The following is a 25263-nucleotide window of genomic DNA, read 5'->3' as shown; positions in this document are numbered from 1 at the left end:
CCTGCTGATTTAGTACGTTTGCCCACTGTCAAAGAAATGATCAGTCTATATTTTTAAGGGTAGGTTTATTTGAACAGTGAGAGACAGAATAACAACAAAAAAATCCAGAAAAACGCATGTCAAAAATGTTATAAATTGATTTGCATTTTAATGAGGGAAATAAGTATTTGACCCCCTCTCAATCAGAAAGATTTCTGGCTCCCAGGTGTCTTTTATACAGGTAACGAGCTGAGATTAGGAGCACACTCTTAAAGGGAGTGCTCCTAATCTCAGCTTGTTAACTGTATAAAAGACACATGTCCACAGAAGCAATCAATCAATCAGATTCCAAACTCTCCACCATGGCCAAGACCAAAGAGCTCTCCAAGGATGTCAGGGACAAGATTGTAGACCTACACAAGTCTGGAATGGGCTACAAGACCATCGGCAAGCAGCTTGGTGAGAAGGTGACAACAGTTGGTGCGATTATTCGCAAATGGAAGAAACACAAAATAACTGTCAATCTCCCTCGGCCTGGGGCTCCATGCAAGATCTCACCTCATGGAGTTGCAATGATCATGAGAACGGTGAGGAATCAGCCCAGAACTACACGGGAGGATCTTGTCAATGATCTCAAGGCAGCTGGGACCATAGTCACCAAGTAAACAATTGGTAATACACTACGCCGTGAAGGACTGAAATCCTGCAGCGCCCGCAAGGTCCCCCTGCTCAAGAAAGCACATATACATGCCCGTCTGAAGTTTGCCAATGAACATCTGAATGATTCAGAGGAGAACTGGGTGAAAGTGTTGTGGTCAGATGAGACCAAAATTGAGCTCTTTGGCATCAACTCAACTCGCCGTATTTGGAGGCGGAGGAATGCTGCCTATGACCCCAAGAACACCATCCCCACCGTCAAACATGGAGGTGGAAACATTATGCTTTGGGAGTGTTTTTCTGCTAAGGGGACAGGACAACTTCACCGCATCAAAGGGACGATGGACAGGGCCATGTACCGTCAAATCTTGGGTGAGAACCTCCTTCCCTCAGCCAGGGCATTGAAAATGGGTCGTGGATGGGTGTTCCAGCAGGACAATGACCCAAAACACACGGCCAAGGCAACAAAGGAGTGGCTCAAGAAGAAGCACATTAAGGTCCTACCATTAAAATTATAGACTGATCATGTCTTTGTCAGTGGGCAAACGTACAAAATCAGCAGGGGATCAAATACTTTTTTTCCCTCACTGTATGTAGTTTTGTCAGAGTGGTTATTGAGTTCTTGGTCACCTCCCTGAGCAAGGTCCTTCTTGCCCATTTGCTCAGTTTGGTCGGACGGCCAACTGGGCAGAATCTGGGTAGTTCCATATTCTTTACATTTCCCAATGAAGGAGAACACTGTGCTCTTTGAATCTTTCAACACTCTAGGAATGGTTTATTACCCTTCTCCAGATATACAGTATGCCTAATCACAATTCTATCTCGGAGATCTATGGACAGTTCCTTGGACTTCATGGTAAAGTTTCTGCTCTGACATGCACTGTCAACTGTGGGACCTATATAGTAAGGTGTGTTTCTTTCTAAATCATGTCCAAACAATTGAATTGACCACAGGTGGACTCCAATCAAGATGTATTGACATCTCAAGGATGATCAAAGGAAATTGAATGCGCCTGATCTCAATTTGGATTGTCATAGCAAAGGGGTGTGAAATGTCTAAAAACATGTTTTCACTTTGTCATTATGGGGTATTGTGTGTAGCTGTGTAGCTGAAGAGAACCTGCACTGCAGAGCTTACTTGATGCACATAAGGCTTCCACAAGAGAGTGCCACTGTATCTGGTCTGCAGCCTTCTTGGTGAATGTTCCCCAGGTCAGGCCATACTCCATCTCCTTCTCTATGTCGCTTTCTGGCATCCTAGCTTCCTCTTTCCATCAGGTGTCCAGCATAGGGCAATATCAGGGGGGTGTTTCTGGTCGTAGTCTGGCAGAGAAAATGGGCTGCTTAATAAAGTAGCAGACAGGGCCTAGGGCCCTTTATCAGGTGTAGGGTTGTATGGCGGGAACCTGATTACCGAGATTTACCGGGATTTACCGCCCAAAACCACTCCCTTTTCCTGGGATAAATAACTGCCAGCAACCAGTAAATTATAATACATTATTTATATGAAGAGCATGGCGTGAAATGGAACTGTTAAATTATATGCGATGTCTAAATCTGGCTTCTCTACGGCCTCTGCATGATGAATTATCAACGCTCAGGGACGGGACAGACAGCCCATCTCAGTATGCAGCGCAGTTCACAATGCATGTAGACCTATCATCTCATAATGGTAACTTTTGTTCTTGTGACAGGTAGGCCTGCATTTGCTGCAGCATAGTCTATGCTAAAATAATATAAAGACCGTATGCGCGTCTAATTTACCCATTTCCATCTGGCTTTCGGGGTCACCTTCATTTTTAATTGTAAAGATATATATTTTTTAATTGGAGTTGCAGTTTTAAAACAGCCTATCACTCGATCAGGCTCTGATCAGTCCCTACACCCAAACGAGGGCATTGCGTTCATCCACCTCTGGCCTGCTGGCCCCTGCGGAAGCACAGTTCCCGCTCAGCCCAGTCAAAACTGTTCGCTGCTCTGGCACCCCAATGGTGGAACAAGCTCCCTCACGACGCCAGGACAGCGGAGTCACTCACCACCTTCCGGAGACACTTGAAACCCCACCTCTTTAAGGAATACCTGGGATAGGATAAAGTAATCCTTCTACCCCCCCTTACCCCCCCCCCCCCAAAAAAAATAAAAATAAACATATTGTAAAGTGGTTATCCCACTGGCTATAAGGTGAATGCACCAATTTGTAAGTCGCTCTGGATAAGAGCGTCTGCCAAATGACGTAAATGTAATGTAAATGAATATCGTTGCTTTAAATTAGTGCACGCGCAAGCACCCTCTCGCAGTCTTTCTCTCCATCAACTCCATTCAAATTGCATCCAAATAGATAATCCTGTTCGAGATTGGTATGTAGCCCTATACAGTGCATTCCACATTTGTTAAATTACAGCCTTATTCTAAAATTGATTAAATTGTTTTTCTCCCATCATTCCTCTACACACAATACCCCATAATGACAAAAAATGGTTTTTAGACATTTTTGCTAATTTATAAATATCATATTTACGTAAGTATTCAGACCCTTTACTCAGTACTTTGTTGAAGCACCTTTGGCAGTGATTACAGCCTCGAGTGTTCTTGGGCATGATGCTACAAGCTTGTCACACCTGTATTTGGGGAGTTTCTCCCATTCTTCCCTGCAGATCCTCTCAAGCTCGGTCAGGTTTGATGGGGAGCGTCGCTGTACAGCTATTTTCAGGTCTCTCCAGAGATGTTCGATCGGGTTCAAGTCCGGGCTCTGGCTGGGCCACTCAAGGACATTCAGAGACTTGTCCCGAAGCCACTCCTGCATTGTCTTGGCTGTATGCTTAGGATTGTTGTCCTGTTGGAAGGTGAACCTTCGCCCCTGTCTGAGGTCCTGAGTGCTCTGGAGCAGGTTTTCATCAAGGATCTCTCTGTACTTTGCTCCATTCATCTTTTCCTCGATCCTGACTAGTCTTCCAGTCCCTGCCGCTGAAAAACCACCACCATGCTTCACCGTAGGGATGGTGCAAGGTTTGCTCCAGACGTGATGCTTGGCATTCAAATAGTTCAATCTTGGTTTCATCAGACCAGAGAATGTTGTTTCTCATGGTCTGAGAGTCCTTTAGGTGCCTTTTGGCAAACTCCAAGCGGGCTGTCATGTGCCTTTTACTGAGGAATGGTTTCCGTCTGGCCACTCTACCATAAAGGCCTGATTGGTGGAGTGCTGCAGAGATGGTTGTCCTTTTGGAAGGTTCTCCCATCTCCACAGAGGACCTCTGGAGCGCTGTCAGAGTGACCACCGGGTTCTTGGTCACCTTCCTGCCCAACGCCCTTCTCCCCCGTTTGCTCAGTTTGGCCGGGCGCCCAGCTCTAGGAAGAGTCTTGGTGGTTCCGAACTTCTTCCATTTAAGAATGATGGAGGCCACTGTGTTCTTTGGGACCGTCAATGTTGCATACATTTTTTGGTACCCTTCTCCAGATCTGTGCATCGACACAATCCTGTCCCGGAGCTCTACGGACAATTCCTTCGACCTCATGGCTTGGTTTTTGCTCTGACATGTACTGTCAACTGTGGGACCTTATATAGACAGGTGTTTGCCTTTCCAAATCATGTCCAATCAATTGAATTTCCCACAGGTGGACTCCAATCAAGTTCTATAAACATCTTAAGGATGATGAATGGAAACAGGATGCACCTGAGCTCAATTTCGAGTCTCATAGCAAAGGGTCTGAATACTTATGTAAATAAGGTATTTCTGTTTTTCATTGTTAATACATTTGCAAACATTTATACAAATCTGTTTTCACTTTGTCATTATGGGTATTGTGTGTAGATTGCTGAGGATTAAAAAAAAATGTAATCCATTTTAGAATAAGGCTGTAACATTACAAAATGTGGAGAAAGTCAAGGGGTCTGAATACTTTCCGAAGGCACTGTATTTTCCACGTTGATTCCACATCACAATACGTTGACAAATTACTTTGAAACAACAGTGATTCAACCAGTGTGTGCCCAATGGGACCTGAGAGTGCATGTGTCAAAGGAAGTTGTGGTGAGAGAGACTTGTGAATGAATACATTGTAATGTGACTCCAAAAGCAGTCAGTTTCAAAATCAACACATTGTACAGGGATGTAGAGCATGGCGTTTGCAACGCCAGGGTTGTGGGTTCGATTCCCACGGGGGTCCAGTATGAAAAAATAAAAAATAATAATTCTTCATGTATGCACTCACTAACTATAAGTCGCTCTGGATAAGAGCGTCTGCTAAATGACAAAAATGTAAATGTAAAATGTACATAAAAACACCCAATGCATACCCAGATTGAAAAACATTAGTGCATCACATGCTTTTTTTATTTAGTCCAACAATATGGCATTTCGACCATTTGTTACAAAAAATGTTGTTTAAATAAAATAGCAAACAGTTTAATGAGGTAAAAGCAGAGTCATTTAAGGCACATTTCTCAACTGTTATTATTATTACTTCTATGTTTTATGCTCAACTTCAAAACACCACAGTGGTTCTGGCGGAATAAAAAACAATAAGGAGTAGCTTTCCTCAGGAAAGTTATTTTACATTAAATTATACAATTGTAGTATGTTAATTTCATAGTAATGAGTTCCTGATACCATGTCTCTTTCCTCAACATGTAGCCTAACCCTTATTAATACTGTATATTAAACCATACATTATTTCTTGTTGTTTCATGCTGGTAGTAATGCAATACAAGTTCACACAGTACACTTAAATTAATCATGAATTTTATGCCTCCGCCAAACGTTATTAAAATGACAATTTCTAAGCTGCATTGATGAAAGAGAAAGATCTGTCTGGATCTGGGGTTCAGTGCGGTTGTCTGTCTAAGCAAAGAAACATTCGAGGGACATTGTGGAGTGTTTCCAATAAAACGGGACTTGTCTTTTGGTCAGTGGTTAGAGTTCAAAATATGTACAGACCACATTTCTGTCAATGCCCTATAGCCACCTCCGAAGTCATAAAAAGGTGATTATTCATAACATAACCTCTTCCCCTTTTTAAAGCCATAGGTTTGCAAAAGCAAAGCAAACTGAGGAGTACCATTTGAAGGGAACATTTATGAAGATGTGGATCGAGACATTGTAGACAGCATAACATAAATTAGGCCAACATTTGAACTGATAACACATTTGTAGAGTAGATTATAATATTTTACTCTAATAGCGCTGATCCAAGCACACACAATGGCTAGGTAGGGTTTTTTATGTGGTCGGAATAGTCCAAATCATCTACACTTTGCTATTGCCCAATACTATAGTGTTTTCAAATGTAAAATCACAATCTGATGTCCAAAGGATTCCAAATCTCTCAGAAAAAGTATAATTGCACCATCCATTTCTATATGTTTTAGGGGTGTAGATGTCTAACAATACTTGAGACGGAAAACTGACCATTATCATACAAATACACATAAGATAAAGATAAGTATGATATAATATGCACTACCTTCAATTGGTTTGGTGTAACAAATAATGTTGTCCTTCTCATACACAGTTATATCAGTTACTGTATGGCAATGCTTTAATATTACATGTACCTGCATTCATTACAGTACGTTCTTTTTCGTATTTAAATGAGGAAAGAAGATCACCAAATGTTGAGCCTTGGCAACCATCGGTTGTTTGTCAGCCAATAGCAAATGCAGATAAATCCCCATCAGTGGCCAAATCCAATAATAACGTGGCATCTTGAACTTTGAAGATAATCAGTGCACTCTGTCAGGACAACAACTAGTGGCAGCAAAACCATAGACTGAGCCATGCTTTTTCTCAGAACTGCCTCTGGAGTCCGCAGTACATATTAGACCAACATTTTATACTGAAGGTGACCTTATAAGCTGTAAGCTTGTGGCTTTTCCTCTCCAGAAATGATCCAGAGAGACTTATGTAAAAAAACATCACGTCATTCCAAATGTATTAGGCTATATAGGAATAAAAAGCATGAAATACAAAACATTATTCAATGTCCCAATGTCTTCGTGCAACACCTCTATAAAAATGTATATATCTCCCGTATGGTTGTGAGGACATTCCAGATGCACAGAGTTCATAGGGAGTCATGTAGTCTGAAGGAGTCTATGCAGTCTGTCATGTAGTCTATGGGTAGTTGTGTAGTCTGTCATGTAGTCTACATATGCCGACAAAGCTGCCATGTTGCAGTCAGTCAGTTCCCGAAAAGGAGAGGTCTAGTAGTCCACAGGCCTGGGGTGAGAGCTGAGAGCTGAGCTCTACTTGAGTTTATGCCTCAAATATAAAAAAGAGCAAAGCAGTCTGTCCTCCAACTTCGCAGGAAGTTCACCACTCACAGTTCAGCTCTGTGATAAGATGGGTGCCCTCTCGTTCCACAAGCCCTCTTCTCGCCAACCACACTTCCAGGCTGACTCCTGGAGTATAGCTACCAAGCAACAGCCAGGTGGTGTAGAGTTCACCTCTGGACAAACTCCAAAATCGTTATGGTGAGACGATAGTAACAGGGTAAAGCAGGAAGCGTTCCTCCCAATATAGTTGTCCCATTGGCCTAAGGGCAGAATGTCTAATGCTGCATCTGAAATGGCACCCTATTCCCTATATAGTGCACTAATTTGAACCAAGTATTGTACTATATAGGGAATAGGGTGCCATTTCCGAAACACTCAATGTCTATGAGAAGTCCAGTGGTCGAATCATCATGGTTGTTGCTCGTAGCGAGTAGCTGGGACCCTTAAAGTAGTGCCACTTGATGCCATTTAGCTTCCCGACGTGTTGCCCTTTGGTGAAGTACATTCCGTTGAGGTTGGACGGGCCGCAGGCGTCGAACCACCAACCTGGGCAGAGCAAAGAACAGGGGGGGAAACGGAGGGAGAGAATAAAAGAAAGACTGTAAACTTCACATTGAGTTCTCTGTTCTGGTTCTGTAATGTTGAACCTTGACAGTGTGCCACAGTGAACTCCAACACTAGCTATAGCAGTTGTTCACACATCATTACAAAGGTATCTGGTCACTGTGGTATAGGTACACAGGGGCTGCCTGTTGCTAACCACCTTTGGGACCTGTTTACTCTCAATGGTATTCAGAGAAAGGGTAGATGTGCATGGGTTTAAATAGGCTCTGTTGGGAATGGCATTCGTAAGAATTACATTCCCTGCATATGATGATGTTGCACCCCTTTCTTCTTCATGCTTAACCTTTGCATGGACCTTTTTATCCTCTTAGTAATTTCAGCAAAATACATTGCTAGCACCAAAAGAGCACATGAAAATGAGCAACACAAATCTTTCCATTTCAGGGAGGCATAGTGTGGCTGATGTGATGTGTCAATCGGAGGTTGACATATGGTGCGGAACAGCCCTTCCCCTCAGGCCTAAATGCCAGTGCCAGTATGGGCTGTGACATTTCACAGACATACCAGCGAGTCCCACAGTTAGTACTGCTGTCCTCGTCTTTGGCATGGGGATCACGTTGGTAAAGGTTTCCCATTGGTTCCCTGTGACTTGTGTTCCCATGGGGATTTATTCCGATTGGATCAGTATCCTCTGTTTCTAGGGCTGAGATTTTACTGTCTTGTAAAAACAGATGCCCCTGCTAGAAACACTTGGTGGTCTGTTTCCAGAACTGGATAGTCTTTTGTCATTGTCACCTCAGTATACTAGTGAACATTCAGTAGGTCTGGGTTAGGTCTGTTCACTATGACTGAGCTTGTGTATGTATGTAGGTCAGTGGAGGCTGGTGGGAGGAGCTATAGGAGGACGGGCTCATTTTAATGGCTGAAATGGAATAAATGTAATGGAGTCAAACATGTGGTTTCCATATGTTTGATGTGTTTGATACCTTTCCATGTATTCTATTCCAGCCATTACAATGAGCCCATCCTATAGCTCCTCCCACCAGCCTCCTCTGCTCTGATGTAAGTAATTGCCATACTTCAACAGACCCTGTTAAGTCTGACCTTACTTTCTTAATCTTTTTCTCCTCTTTGGTTACTAATGTTTTTCTCAATGTGTCTATTTCCCCCACCGCTTACCACTGCACTGATAATATGTAAATCTAAGTCAGTGCCCTGCTAAGCACATTGCTGGATTGTGAGACTGGCTGTTTTTTTTTTCAGCAACAGACCTGCCTAATTCTCAGTTGAAACATCGTCTTTTGTGTTTAATAGGCTAAATTACGCATTATTTTAACATATGACCCAAGAGTGTCCTGTTCTTTCAATTTGTAATCTATGACATTTCAGATTTAGATATTATAATTGATCCCTAATTAGTTTGGATGTAGTAAACTACTTTTTCAAAGTAACTTTAAGGGTACCTTTAGTGTAGCTCAACTTCTTCCATTGTGAAGTAATTGGTAGCTTGGTAAACTATATTTTCACCACTGCAGTGTGGTGCATTATGGGGACACCCTGGTACTTACCCCCTGTGAGCATGAGGGCACACTTGCATATGCAGTTATCATTGTCCATGTCCTTGGTGCTGAAGTCTGCTCCGTGGATCACCATACTGCTCTGTCTGCCAGCTGTCCCACTGTGACTCTTCAGGAACAGTCTGAGAGGAGGAAGTTGGAAAAGGAGGACAGAACAGACATAACACACTGTACGAGACCTCCTGAGAGTTATATTTTCAGCAGTGATTGACTGTGTGCATCTGCTCTGCAAACAGTCTCTCCCCTGAGTCAACATAAACGCAATAAAGAGAGAGAAAAGAGGGAGAAGGGTAGACAGAGTTGTCTGGAAAGCAACTTTTTTCACCTGCAGGGCTCAGAGCAGCCATTTACAGTATAACAGGAGCAGAGAGACTAAAGACCAAGTCATTAAGGGCTGACCCAGGTACAGCCCACTGATGCACCATCAAGTAGGCGACATACTGTTACTCTCCTCCCCTTAGTCCTGTATGTCTCAGATGCATAATGTCCCTCCTTATGTGTATGCACTATGCCCACTGTCTTCCCTCCTGTGTTAATACAGTACAGTATGATACAGTACTCTCTTTCAGAATGATCACAGAGGCCTCCTGCGCGTACTATGACAGGCCTATTACTATTACTGTATGGCAGGACCTTTTGTGGAGAGAAAGCATATTAACCCTAAGACATTGTATGTTACAGTATGGCAGGCCTGCTGTCTGCAGGGCGGCTCAGTCTAACCTGCACATGTGGAACCTGTAAATCAACCAGGGCTCCAGTTGTACTGGTGAGAGACGCAGGGAACCAGCTGACACATACTGGAAGGGGGGGGGGGCAGCATCATGGAGCCCCAGTCTGGGGGCACCGTGGCTGGGGTGGGCTGAGATGGATGTCCCTGGATGGGTGGGTAATGTAATGCTGTTGTCTCATGCTGATCCACGGACATCTGCCATGTCCCCAGAATAGTGTGTTTTGTGGTGTTCTATTTTTAGGTTGAGTGACTGGCATTGCAAGTCCACAAGACATTGTCTATTGATGAGGTGATTGACAAGCGCAATCTTGCATCTCAAATTGAGATTTGTGCTACGATGTCATTAAGATACTTGACCTCGACTAATGTTGGATGCTTTCTGACTATTGATTAAATGATCAAATAGAGTCAATGACTCCAATCCATACACCTTGGGAATTTTCCTCATCGATCCACCCACTCCATTACTAACTTTCTCAGATCCGATCATCACTCTATCTTTCTCGCCACTCAGACCCTAAAAATTATCCTCAACTGGAAACAAATAGGGCCTATATGTGCCTAAACACACTTGAGGGTGTGTCGTTGTGAATTGTGAAATCACTCTTGGTATGAGAGCAGAAATGCTGTAGCGTGGGTCTTCTCTATCCTGCTGTGACCTGCATCATTAGGAGCTCGTTCTGAGGCCTGCCCTTCTCTAACCCACATTATCACACGCCTAAGAGCTTTCTCTCCCCAAAGATGGACTCTCAGAGCCAAGGAACACTGTTAGAGGACCATGCCAATGCGTCTGCTCTGCACTCTGAAACATGTTCTGTTGAGCAAAATAATTTCCTGAGATCCATTGCCGTCAATTGGAATGGACAGGGGAGTAGGCTTAGTCAAGTTGTGTTTTTTCCTTTGAGAAAGGTTGGAAAGACTGTTTTCTTTTTTTTTGGGGGGGGGGGGGGGGGGATATTCACCTGCAATATGCACCTCCAACTGGTGGCAGTGTTGTGGATAAGAAAAGTGTGTAGCGAGAGACATCATGCCCAATGAAACTGAGGGGCGGTAAAATATATCCTACAACATCTATGTACAACGAATTAATGCAAATATATTATTTTCCGTTGCCCCTCAAAATGTAGTTGACTGATACTTCTGCTTGTAGCTGTGTGGTTTCAGGTTAGATTCATGAAGTTGAGACAATGGTCAGTGATGTGTATTCTTGGAGCAAGTCTTTAGACAGCTGTGTAGATGGATGATTTGTACAGAGAGATGGAAAATAAGTGACTATGTCACTGTTGGGAATTCAACTAAGCTACTAAACCAATACTGTATTATGTAGTGGAGAGTCATGGCTCTAATGAGTGGTTATATCTGAATCAAAGGAAGGTTGGATGAATAGAACATGTTGAAATTAGACATGGTAGTAGAGTGATGAAATAGTGTGCATTTATGGGGGTCGGAGTGGAGTGTGTGTTTGTGTGTGTGGTGGGAGTAGTGAGTCTTCATCTGTGACACGTGCTGAAGCACGACTCTGACCCTTCAAGACTACAGAAGTCCTTGCAGAAACTCCACTGTAGGCCTATACTACTCATATCACAAAACACCGCTTGAGTTCCTGGCAGTGTAACTTCTGCTAATTCCTGACCTATGCAATCCAGGATGTAGCCTGCTACTGCTCTGATAAAGAACAGACACAGTCTGTGTATTTAGAAGACATTTACACAGCCTTATGACCGCACACAGAAACATTGCCAAAACACGTCATGAAGAGAGATTCTCCGCATGACACTCGTCCGACCTATAAATAGTTTTGGTCTGTATTTACTGGGTGTGTTGTGTTTTTACCAGACAATTTACCAGATAATCCACCTCATTTGACATCTGCGTCCTGTCATGTCGAGTCCATTATGTGCTCAAGTGATAAGTAGGGCGATCCGAGGCAACAGTTACAGAGTCACTCAAGAGGAAGAGACGGTTTTCCTGTGTGAGTACAGTTGTTCTGCCGTCTCTGTTTCTCAGCAGAAACGTTTAGCATGTCATGTCACAGGCTGTATTTCATATCCAGTGTCAAACATCTGCGCAACCGATGCGGGCCCTTACAGCCTCTGAGGGCCAACTGATCCGATTGGCTCTTGTTGGAATAACTCGAGCAAATTAGATTGGCCAAGGCTCATTAATAAACACAATGTTGGATTGTGGGGGATTGATTTGGGCTTTCTCAATGACACCCCGAGGGAGGAAGTGTTGGTGTCCTGCCATCTAATTCTGCTAATGTCTAAAGGGGATGCTCATTTGTTAGTGCTCTTTCATCGCCTGATGTTGAGTATTAGGATATATTCCAAATGAATACAAATTGTAATAGTATTAATACTACACATCAGTATTAACTTTTTGTTGATTTCAATCGCAATAAGGAAAGGACTCCAGAGTATTGCAGAGTAAGAGTGTGAAATGACCAAAATTGGGGTCAGTTGAGGTTTGTTGGTTTATGAAAATAAGTGATCATTTGAAACTTGAAGGGACAACAATAACCAAGCTTTCCCCAAATATAGTCAAGACATCCTTGCCGAACCAAATAGAGGATTCTATTGTGCTAAATTACACGGTATGCATTGACTAGTCCACTGAACCAACCTGCCTACAGTCTTTAACAATGCTTTTAAAGCCCACTCCAAGATGCATGAGGAAATCCATGAGGGCAACACTTTATCATTAGTGTAAAGTCTGCAAACCTACAACACCATGTTTAGAAGTACAGAATAACACTTTACAGCAAGGCTATATTGGGCCTACAACGTATGTAGAGTTTGCTCATTCTAGGCTGAATTACATCATGCTGCATCTAGATAGAATTGCTGCAATCTATCTCACTTCTCTTCTGCTTCAACCACTTACATTAGTCCTACCTAAAACCTGCATTTATGCAGCATAAGAACATTGTTGTTTATTTCGCAGTGCAGTTTAGATGGAATTCAGCCATCTGCCTGCAATGAAGCTAGCAGTAATTGAGTTCCTGTCTCTGTAAGGCTATATCAAACCACCAAGGCTCAACCAGTGACAGTTAAATTTAACAGAGACTTCTACTCTACCTGGGGGAAAAAAAACAGCCCCAAAGTGCTATAAGTCACGCCCGCCATAAAGGTCCATACATCAGGGGCGCTCGGTGGAGGCGGCATTCCTCCCCAAACACTGCAAAATAAAGAAAATCGTAAATATGTCTTTCCGCTCCACACGGGCGAGACATGTCAGACTGCAGCTGAACACACTGTGGATATGCCAGGGCCACAGCCCATCTATTATCTGCCCGCCACGTCCCATTTCAAAATGCCCCATGTTATCCCAAATGGGGGATATTGCTGTCGTACTTTATTGTACAGTATGTACTGACATTCTGAAGGGATTCCTCCAGAGATGTTTGAAGCACATCGTAACATGTACAGTGGGGGAAAAAAGTATATAGTCAGCCACCAATTGTGCAAGTTCTCCCACTTAAAAAGATGAGAGAGGCCTGTAATTTTCATCATAGGTACAAGTCAACTATGACAGACAAATTGAGAAAAAGAAATCACATTGTAGGATTTTTTATGAATTTATTTGCAAATTATGGTGGAAAATAAGTATTTGGTCACCTACAAACAAGCAAGATTTCTGGCTCTCACAGACCTGTAACTTCTTCTTTAAGAGGCTCCTCTGTCCTCCACTCGTTACCTGTATTAATGGCACCTGTTTGAACTTGTTATCAGTATAAAAGACACCTGTCCACAACCTCAAACAGTCACACTCCAAACTCCACTATGGCCAAGACCAAAGAGCTGTCAAAGGACACCAGAAACAAAATTGTAGACCTGCACCAGGCTGGGAAGACTGAATCTGCAATAGGTAAGCAGCTTGGTTTGAAGAAATCAACTGTGGGAGCAATTATTAGGAAATGGAAGACATACAAGACCACTGATAATCTCCCTCGATCTGGGGCTCCACGCAAGATCTCACCCCGTGGGGTCAAAATGATCACAAGAACGGTGAGCAAAAAATCCCAGAACCACACGGGGGGACCTAGTGAATGACCTGCAGAGAGCTGGGACCAAAGTAACAAAGCCTACCATCAGTAACACACTACGCCGCCAGGGACTCAAATCCTGCAGTGCGAGACGTGTCCCCCTGCTTAAGCCAGTACATGTCCAGGCCCGTCTGAAGTTTGCTAGAGTGCATTTGGATGATTCAGAAGAGGATTGGGAGAATGTCATATGGTCAGATAAAACCAAAATATAACTTTTTGGTAAAAACTCAACTCGTCGTGTTTGGAGGACAAAGAATGTTGCATCCAAAGAACATCATACCTACTGTGAAGCATGGGGGTGGAAACATCATGCTTTGGGGCTGTTTTTCTGCAAAGGGACCAGGACGACTGATCTGTGTAAAGGAAAGAATGAATGGGGCCATGTATCGTGAGATTTTGAGTGAAAACCTCCTTCCATCAGCAAGGGCATTGAAGATGAAACGTGGCTGGGTCTTTCAGCATGACAATGATCCCAAACACACCGCCCGGGCAACGAAGGAGTGGCTTCGTAAGAAGCATTTCAAGGTCCTGGAGTGGCCTAGCCAGTCTCCAGATCTCAACCCCATAGAAAATCTTTGGAGGGAGTTGAAAGTCTGTGTTGCCCAGCGACAGCCCCAAAACATCACTGTTTTGGGGCTGCATGGAGGAATGGGCCAAAATACCAGCAACAGTGTGTGAAAACCTTGTGAAGACTTACAGAAAAAGTTTGACCTGTGTCATTGCCAACAAAGGGTATATAACAAAGTATTGAGAAACTTTTGTTATTGACCAAATACTTATTTTCCACCATAATTAGCAAATAAATTCATTAAAAATCCTACAATGTGATTTTCTGGATTTTTTTTCCTAATTTTGTCTGTCATAGTTGACGTGTACCTATGATTAAAATTACAGGCCTCTCTCATCTTTTTAAGTGGGAGAACTTGCACAATTGGTGGCTGACTAAATACTTTTTTTCCCCACTGTACTTATTATTATTTTTTACCCCTTTTTCTCCCCAATTGGTAGTTACAGTCTTGTCCCATCGCTGCAACTCCCATACGGAGTTGGCGAAGGTCGAGGGCCATGCGTCCTCCGAAACACGACCCTGCCAAGCCGCACTGCTTCTTGACACACTGCTTGCTTAACCCGGAAGCCAGCCGTACCAATGTGTCGGAGGAAACACCGTACAACTGGCGACCGAAGTCAGCGTGCATGCGCCCAGTCCGCCACAAGGAGTTGCTAGAGCGCGATGGGACAAGGACATCCCGGCCGGCCAAACCCTCCCCTAACCCGACGACGCTGGGCCAATTGTGCGCCGCCTCATGGGTCTCCCTGTTGCGGCCGGCTGCGACACAGCCTGGGATAGAACCCGGGTCTGTAGTGATGCCTCTAGCACTGCGACGCAGTGCCTTAGACTGCTGCGCCACTCGGGAGGCCACGTGTACTTTTGCTCTGTACAGTATGTCTGCCTGTACATAAGATTGATACCACTCCGAAAAATATCTGAAATATTTGGAGAAAAAACAAAACATGTTCTGGCTGACTACAACTGATACAGTTTGATGACTCTAAAGCCCATTATCCTACAGTACATACTCGTTTAAGTGTATTTTTCTCTCTCCTTTTATGTGTGTAACGTGGCACTAATTGTGGCAGTCTTTCAAATGTACCTCTTTCGTCTCTTGACTGACACAGTTCAACCTAGCCTGCTGCCTTCCTTCCTTTTATCCGTCTGAGAAGGAGGTCGGAGACGACCAAACCTGCTGAGGTCCAGGCAGTGCGTGCTGTCGCACACCTGGCAGTCATTAGCCTGCTGAACCGCAGCCTGATTGGCTCATAGCAGAGGTTAATCACCATGCCCAATGGATCACTTCCTACACAGAGTTGTTTGGCTGTAGCCCATTTGCTCGCCTGCTGCTGGGTGTCAAATAACACCATGGAGACAGACAGACATACAGACACACACACACACCGACTGTAATCACTGAGGTAGATCATACTGTATGCATCCCCTGTTAATTTCTTTCAAGTAAAACCTTAAACTGCAACTCAACGAAAGGGTCATAAAATATCAGAATAATACTACAGCCGCTCACCTAAATCATCTTTTAATTTTATATTCACAACATAACGTTGAATACAGCTACCTTAGCATTTGATTTACAGACAGACAGTATTCAGCATTGCTGCCTCCCCACTGTACTGTGGTTATCAGGCAGACTGCAGTCCGGATGAGTGTTGGATGAGTAAACTGAGCTCTAGGAGTTAGGGTTATCAGGGATCCCATCTCAGTGCGAGGCTAGGACAGAGGGGTCGCAGCCGAGCTAGACAATCCCCCCTTTGCCAAGTCCTCCTCAAAATCCCCACATCAAATACATCTGAGGGGATTGTCTGATTCCACCCGGGATCTTCTATTATCATATGGAGATATCCCGGGATTTAGGGAACTTGGCTGGTTGGAGAGGAAGGATATTGAATAAAGATGTAATAGTCAGTTGAAGAGTAAACATACAGGGCTTTTCTCCAACGGAGAGGATTTCGGCGTACATGTGAAGGAGAGTGTGTAGCTGTAAACCTCACTTGTGTCCATACATACGTTTAGCAACTCCCATACAGCTTTTTAACATAGTTAGAATGTTCCGGAGATGATGGTTTTATTAAATGCCTAGGGTGCTGTATTAAATCCTCACATGCAACATTAAAGCATAAATACAGTGAAATATACTCAGTATGGTACATGCATGCAAGCACAAATGACCATGAATTAAATTATTATAAAATAAAAAATTACTATAAAATAAAAATAAACATTCCGTTTATAATGTAGATAAAGTAATCATCCTAAATAACTCATACTGTAGTTAGTATTTAATATTTACTGAAACTCTAAATAGCTTATAAAGGATTAACGAGTAGCCTAAACAGTTACATAATTCAATACTTCAATATGCATTGTTAATATGTAAAATGTTCCCCCTGGATCAGTGTGGTACAGGACCACTACTCAGACTTATGTTGAAAAAGATGTTAGGCATGGGTCAGAGCCCTTCTGTAGCCTGTGTCATGTTATCAACTCTGACCCCTGACTGATGGCTGTCTACTTGACTCTGACCCCTGACTGATGGCTGTCTACTTGACCCCGTCCCATGAGGAATAACATGTATGTGGGGCTATCTCATGCCCGGCCGACCCCCGGAAATACTCTCCCTGACCTCCCAGTCACACACATGCACACACACAAAAAATATCCTGGAAACGAAAAACCTTAATGTGAGGCCCCATCCATTTGTTAGTCAAACCTTGCAACAACACTAGTGTTTTGGTTCAAAGCACACCTTCTAAACAATACACAACTTAATAAAACAAGATTAGACACAAATGCATTATGAATAAGATCTGTCCACAGATTGGCAGTGTGAATGGTTGTTGAGTCCAACAACAGTAAGTAATGCTGCAGGAGGGCTGCCAACCTGACAGTATTGATCCTCTTAGGTAAATTACAAATTGAATCCAAATCCATTGAGCTGATTGTTACATTCTTAGGAGTTATAGACATTATCATCTATAACGTGTAAACAGATGAGTAACTAAATCCACTTATTCTGTAATTTGAATGGTGTTATGGACATCTAACATCTATTTCCCTTCCCTGCCCCTCTGCAGTAAGAATGTATATTTCCCCATAGCTCTCGCTCTCTCTCTCTCTCTCTCTCTCTCTCTCTCTCTCTCTCCTCTCTCCTCTCTCTCTCTCTCTCTCTCTCTCTCTCTCTCTCTCTCTCTCTCTCTCTCTCTCTCTCTCTCTCTCTCTCTCTCTCTCTCTCTCTCTCTCTCTCTCTCTCTCTCTCTCTCTCTCTCTCTCTCTCTCTCTCTCTCTCTCTCTCTCTCTCTCTCTCTCTCTCTCTCTCTCTCTCTCTCTCTCTCTCTCTCCCTCCCTCCCTCCCTGCTCTTTCCTCCCTCCATCTTTCCCCAATAAGACACCTAACAGGGTCTAAGGCCTCATTTTGAGGCCCATACTGTAAATGTTGATAAATGAGTGTTATCAAACTAATGTGTTGATACAATGGAGTTCATTACAACGCTATTTACAGGTCATGACTAAATGACTGTACAACCCACTATTTCAATTGCAACCCACTATTTCACCAAGCTAACAATTTCAGTCCATTATATAGACTGCTCCTTTGTATGGTTTACAGAGAGAGACATAGCTTTCAGCAATTATGGTAACCTGATTCACAACGGAGCGAAAACCAAAAAGCTAATTTCTCAAGCCTGTGTGGTCATGGTTCAGTGGGAGCTGTGTAGTTCTGCGCTACAAGGTCAGCCCGTAAATACTCTTCCAGCAATGTCAACAGTATTTGTACAGTATAAGTTAAGCAGCATTGTTGACGCCAGCTTACAGTATATTGTAATATATGGGCATGGTAGGCATTGTCCTTTAGGGGTAAAATAAGACATTACATAATGGGAAAATATGGGGGAGAAAAGCAATAGGAAGAAGAAAGGTAGCTGCACACACTAATTCATATTTAAAAGACAGAACAAGTGATAATATTTTCACAAACACTGTACTCTCTTGCTGTAATATTGACTCTAAGATACTGTTTCATCAGATGATTTCATGTTTATATGGATGCAAGCTATTGCCAGCACAAACATCATTAAGCAAGGCTTCAACACAATGAACAGGGAAGAGTTGCACAGACTATCCAAGACTTCTGCATCAATCCCATAATGCACTGCTACTGTGTCCTCTGGAAATGACTATGTCACACCCTGAGAAGAGAACCAGGCCAATTGACTTACTTCTCCAACTACAACCAAGATCTACATTACGATGTATTGATTTAATAGCTTTATTATATTTTATGTATTATGCTGGCTGGATACTGAATAAAACAGTGTTGGCGAGTCTTACTCAGCCTCTGTGCTTTGGAAATCATTAAAATAGGGAGAACAGTAATAAATGTGACAGTTAGTCCTTGCTGTATATGATTTAGATTAAGGATTAGAATCCTATATTTCTCTGGGCAATAATTGCACTTCTTTCTAACCAAGTAAATTCTGTCTGGCTTTATATTTAGACACAACTAATGAGCTGGCAGTAAAGCAAACATTTCCTGGCAAAGCTTCACATTGTTTATGATAAATGGGCACACTTGTGCATTGGTGGACTACAGCTTTAAATTGCCATCTACGGTTTGCAACGGCTGCATGTGGGTTTGTGGGCCGGTGTGTGTTTGTGTGTGTGTGTGAGTGTGCATGACCGTACTATTTTTGTTTATGTGTCTTAACAAATGTGTCTGTCGGTGTAGATTGTACTATTCCAGTAAAGCCCCCACCACCGATGCCCAAAAGAATCCAAAAACAAAACAAAATGTCATGCTATTTCTCGCTACAATCTCGTACTTCTCAGTACAACAAATGCAAATTGAAGAACTTTGTTGCAGATTGTTTGGGATTCCAAAGGGGAGGTGCCAGTGCCGAGGAGAACCGAATATAGATGGCAGCCCTCTCCAACCAGTTTGTTTGGGGCCTGGACCTCTGGTTTGTTTTGGCCAATGTTCCTGAGAAGCAATGAGTGATTATCATACCACAACTAGTTGCGAGAACAAATCTATTTATAATGATCAGCAGGCCGATTAGATTGCTCCACTCAGTCCTGAACAGTCCGAGCTCCGACGAGCCTTCCTCCCCTAAACTAAAGCCCAGTGTAGGCCCAAAGACGCCTCTTTCTGCCCGAAGACACAAACAACCACAGTTTCCCCTATCAAAATAGCAAGAGGTTACAGTATATGTGCGGTACTTTGCTTATTTGTGTGTGTGAGGGAGGGAGAGAGAGGGAGGGAGAGAGAAACAGAGAGAGAGAGAGACCACATCGTTATGTCCAAAATAATCTACTTTGAGTGCAAATAAATCACTATCCCTGTTCAAGTGTCCTTTTACATAGATAAACATACCTGAATTATCACCCCTTGAACCGTATCCTACATGGTCCTCCTCCGCACTTAACAAATCTCCCCTTGCCAAATACCATGCAAAAGGGAGAAGGAAGTCAGTGCCTGTGCGGTCAGTATCAAACGCTGAGAGGTAAAAAGGGATGGAGTTATCCGATCCTCAAAATGGAACATACAAACCCGAATTTAGTCTCTGAGCAAATCAAAACAAATTGGTTGACCTCTCCCGATAGCGTTATTCGTAAAAAAAAAACATTTCTGTAGGGCACAGAGAAAACCCAGAGAGTGTGTGCACCAGGTCCTAACACTTTAAGAGGGAGACTTCTTAAAGTAAATCCTGTCGTCACATAATCCAAGACATTTCCACAAATTAGATATTGACAATCGCCTCACTCTCTACCCGACACGACCATTTGGTCCAAAAATCTGAACGTTGCAAAACACCATTGAAGTATAGGCTTTTCAGCCATGCTGTAAGTGTCTCCCTTCCCGGCAGCATAAATGGCTATAATGTCTTTGGAAAACAAACATAAATCCATCTAAAGTTGAAAAGATGACATTTAGAAACTGAAGTAGCTTCTTATCAGAAGGGACTACAAATCCGGCGAATCACCTCAATTGGAACTGTGAGACCATCTCCTCTCAAATACCATTTATTGCTCGGAAATTTCTGGAATGTTCCAGTAGTTTTCCACATCTAATGAATCCAAGCATATGCCAGAGTTTGAAGCATATTTAACCCTCTTGAAGATGCAAAAAGTTTCACCCCTTATTCAAGAACCAAGTATCAGTTGGGGAAACACTTTACTGTATATAAATATCTGTTATGACATATGATACCATTAAATGGAAATGTCTCCATTTTAGATATCAGTCAGTAGTGGCAACATGAATTTGAGGCTTATCAAGATACAGCTCTTTAATAGTACCTGTAGTTGCGTTTCTCACTGTCGATGTGAAAGCGGTCATACAGGGAGAAGGCCTGGTGTCCGTCCCAGTCGGTGAGCTCCACACGGAGTGCGTACTGCCTCTGGCTGGTCAGCAGGTATACAAACTCATTCCCCAGCCAGTGCTCTGCAGAAACCATCCCGAAGCCCTGCAACAGAGGAAGAAAAGGAAGAGGAGGCCAGTGTCATCACTGAGGCCCACAGGGAATCTTACTGTAAATTCCGGGATACAGGATACAAGTCATTCCCGATCCCTTCCAAGGTCTTCCTGGAAAAGATGCAATCTCTCCACCACGGAATTTGTTATTAACATTTTTGTCATAGAGTTATTATTTCAGACCTTTTTTTAATGTCTTCATCAATGACTGCTTCAGGATTGACGCCTAAGCAAATGCAATTTTGACTTCAGACTGGGCTATCGTGTCTACCATTGATAATGGCCCTTTATACCGTATACATTCTTATACACACACTTGTCTACTCATGCACATCAGCTTGGTCTCATTAATAGTGACTGCCATGAGAGAGACTCACTCAACCAAGCATAATAATGGAAAAGCAGGTACATATTACAACATATAACATGGATTATTTCATACAGTGGAACACAAAGCATGAAACCAAGCATGAATAGCCCTACCTGTTTATGAGAGCGTAAATTGGGATCTGCTGAAAAAGGCACACAAAGCACCTTTTCCACCCTTCCTCTCCCCACCCAAACCAAACGCGTAATAAACCCCCTTTATTACACAGTCCAGAAGAATGACAACAGACGCACGCAATGCCAAGCGTGCCTTCTCAAATCATTTCAACAATTACAATGTTTATATGTGATCACAATGACTCCCATCGTAGACAAAGTGCTTTTGACAGCAGCAGCAGTAACTAACTTGCAATGAGGAGTATTAGAAACTAGTATGACATGATGACTCAAAGAGACTGGTCTGGAGCTCTGAACGGTTCCATTGATGATTGCTGGGAAGGGTTGGGGGTGGGTTGAAGGGGGAGATGTCTGTGTTTGTGCCGAGAGCATGTGGTGATTAGGAGAGTGGAAGGTATAAAGTAAATATGGGTCATTCCTCCAGCCTGAGACACGTCCTGCTGTGTGGGTGGAAGGAGAAAGTGGCTGGGCCACGACCTTAACTCAATCTGACTTCCCGCTCAGACCGATCTGCCTTTTAGCGCTGTCCAATGCCACCCCTTATGACTCAGTTTAATCTCTGGAAACCTGGCTGAAGGCTGGAATGGTTGGAGTCAAACACTGGTGCTTCCCTCCTATTGTCCCACATTTGAGTGTTCATACACACGCAAACCTGGCTGAATGCATCTACCGGTAATTTCAGAGAGGAGGTTTGAAGTATTGTTGGGTAGTGAAGTACATTTTTTTGTAAAATGATAAAGATTGATAGGAAGTCTTATTTCATAAAGTTTGCCATACATTCTGACAAATACTTATTTAATAAGGTATTGGAAATTGTCAAATTGTTTGGTGTCTCATACTGGTTAGAGAATGCATGCATCATTTATTATCCTGCTACACATACTATATCTAGTACTGCTAATATAATTATAAACATTACGGTCATAAGATCACATACTTGACGACTAATAGTAGGGAACGCTGCCAGAGTGCTTTCCATACTCCCACAAAATGGGAATAGCCCATCGAAGTTTGACTGTAAGATTTATGAATCCTTTAAGTGTATTGAATAAAATTGCACAAGCCCACAGAAACCAACAGCAGTGAATTTAATCACACAATAAAACACTATCAATCACCTTCAGGCTCTTCAAGGAGGAACTCTGAGGGAGGCAAAGGACCACACCGATGGTGTGCCAGTATTCGGTGGCAGTGCCAGGGTCCATGCTGATTCCCTTGCCACATGTATTCCACGCTCTCCACCCTTGGCTGGAGGGGTGCCATGGCTCCCTCACCGCTTCTAACCAGCTGGACTCTCTGTCCGTACCTCTTTACCCTCCAAACGAGCCCAACCCTTTTCACCCTTGCCAAATCTATGTTTACCCTCTGCAGATCATCTATTCCCATCTGCCCAGATCGGTCATTAAAACACCCTCCATATTGAATCTGGTGTCCAGCTGCTATTCTACCTACTTTGTGTTAGCATACGCTACAGATAATAGGAATGGCAATGGGGTCGCTCATCGTGCCTAAAACCAAACAGAGCCTCTTTTAGCCCACCAGTCGCTATCCATTCCCTATCCAGCAGATGTTGATCACAACACCTGCCGCGGTTACATAAGACTAAACAAATGTATTGTTTTCGGACTAACGCTTTCCTGTTTAAAATGAAGAACAACAGTGTGTCAGGCCCAGGGTTGAGTTGGGTTTCACGCCAGCCTCCGACACTCAAGTTAGTGTCTCTAATCTGAATCGGAATCCCTCCCAGTGTGCAGATGTTCTAGTGGTACAGCTGGTTTTGCCGGGTAGGAAACATCTGATAGGATTGTTCCACATGGGCCTGGCCACTTGAGAACACAAGATAATCCTACCTCAATTTCAACATGTTAAATCAAAGACAGAGAGGCGAGAGTACACCCATTTGTCATAATTTACTGTAACAGAGGATGTGTGTTGGAAACAGACTCCTCATCAATGCATGGCTTTATCTTGAGCGTGTGGTGCTGTAGAGTTGGGTTGTTTGTTATTCTTCTTGTCTTACCATCTTGTACTCCTTCCACGTTTTCTGGAAGTCCACGCTGCCATTCTCTCTTCGCTGGATGATTGTCCATCCACCGCCAGCGGTCTCCATGTTACAATGCACCTGTAAACACACATACACGGACAATCATTAAGTTCTCAGACCGCCTACAAACACATTCTACATGCTCCTATCTTACATTTTAAAGCACAAATATAGACATGGTAGGTTAAACTTGCTGTTGTGAACCATCATTCTAAAATACAGCGGGCCTAACTAGTGATTCCTTCTCATGAATCATCAGGGGGAATTTGAAGTATTTTGAGTCCTCCTCAAGCTTAATAAATGTCTCTTGATCCTCCAACAACTCCCAGGAGGTGATCCCAATCCCAGGCCTGGTTCAGATCAAAGTGGATGGGGCCAGTGGTGTGGAGCTGGACACATACCAGTGGACACCTGGGTGGAACATGGCCCTTAACCCAGGCATCTGTCCTATGTAAGCTGATAACAGGGGTATCTATCTGCTGTGGTGCTTTTTGTTTGAGGAGTGGAGAATGTCTGGAGGTCTCTCACCTCGGCCAAGACCCCAGCTGAACACACAGCGCCCACTCTGGGTATAATACCCCCTGACAGAATTATTCTCAGAAACCAGACACGATGCTTTCTCCTTTATCTCCACCTCATCCCTCACTCATCCACCAACCTTCCCCCTCGAACCTCCCTGCCATCTGTCTGAGGTCTGGCAGCACCCTGTTGAGGTGGTGAACACCTGTTTCACCCCCCTCCTCATCCCCCGCCAACCTCTTGTATACCCTTGCCCTCATCAGGCTGCCAAGTGTATATTTTGAGCCTTCGATTATTCCTGAAGCACTGAAGCAACCAATAACTATCATAGCCCCCTCCATTGGCTGCTAACCAGTGGGTTAATGTCTTTGGCTTTCTTGGACAGAGTTGAAGCTTGCTCTAGTAACAAAAATACACTAACCTCTATTAAACACCCATCAAAGAGCTGCCTAACGTGATGAAATGGTAGCTATCTTCAGATGGCAGTCCCTATATAAAGCTCTGTTTGGCTGCCCACCTTTTTGGTCTCCTGGGCATTGATATGTATGGTGTAGACCCCGTTCTTGTGGAAGCCAGCTTGGTACAGATCGGCACAGTCTCGAAACGTCTTCTCTTCGTCCACCCTCTTCGTGCTGTTTGGGACTACTGAGGAAACATGGGATACATATTTGGCATCACAACTTCAGGCTGTGGAAATTCAGACCGGTACTAGAAAGACTTCAGAAAATAGACAGTGTAGTCTATTGTACTCCTAAACAAAACAAACATTAGCCGCTCAGTTGTAGCATTTAAATGTTAAACTGTCACAGTTAAATTGAGTTTTACTTTCAAAGTATCAACAAGCAACTTCCATATACCATCATTTTCATATGACATATTTAACTGACAGGTGTCAATGAGGTCTTTAAAAGCCCTGTGCTCAGCACTTGGCCGCTGTTTTCTATCCATTAACAAAATATACTGTATGACAGCTGTCGCTTAAAAACAAAATCATTTGCACGTCTACCCATCCATTTGTCAGGTAACCTACATAAGGTGTGAGTTAGAATGTGTTGAAAAGAACTCCATGTTGAAAGGTCATCCAACATAGGTATGCTTTAAGCGATAAAAAGGGATTTAGTAAAATGGGGGGATATGCTGATGAAAGTATAACGACGTCAATAATCGACTGTTCTTGTCTCAATCAAGACAGCATGCTGTGCAATGCTCAAATCAAAATGTAGCTTACAGTAACACTGTTTTAACATTAATTTCAGGTACTGTATATTTGTATCTGTAAAAATGTGAATGACCTTGATGCTGAGTTTACAGAGTAATATAAATCTATACC

At 43.2% G+C, this 25263-nt stretch overlaps 1 protein-coding gene across 2 annotated transcripts in view; it reads right to left on the bottom strand.

The window, feature by feature from the left end:
• Positions 1–4935: 4935 nt before the first annotated feature.
• Positions 4936–25263, bottom strand: part of LOC311132118 (angiopoietin-1-like) — an 80903-nt gene continuing 60575 nt past the window's right edge. Inside the window, exons 5-9 of one of the 2 annotated variants that reach the window (XM_084165321.1) lie at positions 24451–24578; positions 23391–23492; positions 20692–20858; positions 9040–9170; positions 4936–7453 (exon numbers count right to left, since the gene is read on the bottom strand). In XM_084165321.1, the coding sequence (XP_084021447.1) occupies positions 7290–7453; positions 9040–9170; positions 20692–20858; positions 23391–23492; positions 24451–24578 (692 nt within the window). In that variant the 3' untranslated portion in view covers positions 4936–7289. The remainder of the gene's footprint in view (positions 7454–9039; positions 9171–20691; positions 20859–23390; positions 23493–24450; positions 24579–25263) is intronic. The other variant, XM_084165322.1, reaches the window with a different exon arrangement.

This window comes from Coregonus lavaretus, assembly GCF_964263955.1.
Source record: "Coregonus lavaretus genome assembly, chromosome: 7".
NCBI lineage: Eukaryota > Metazoa > Chordata > Actinopteri > Salmoniformes > Salmonidae > Coregonus > Coregonus lavaretus.
Note: the sequence above shows the minus strand (reverse complement) of the source record. Positions and strands in the feature narration are given on the sequence as shown.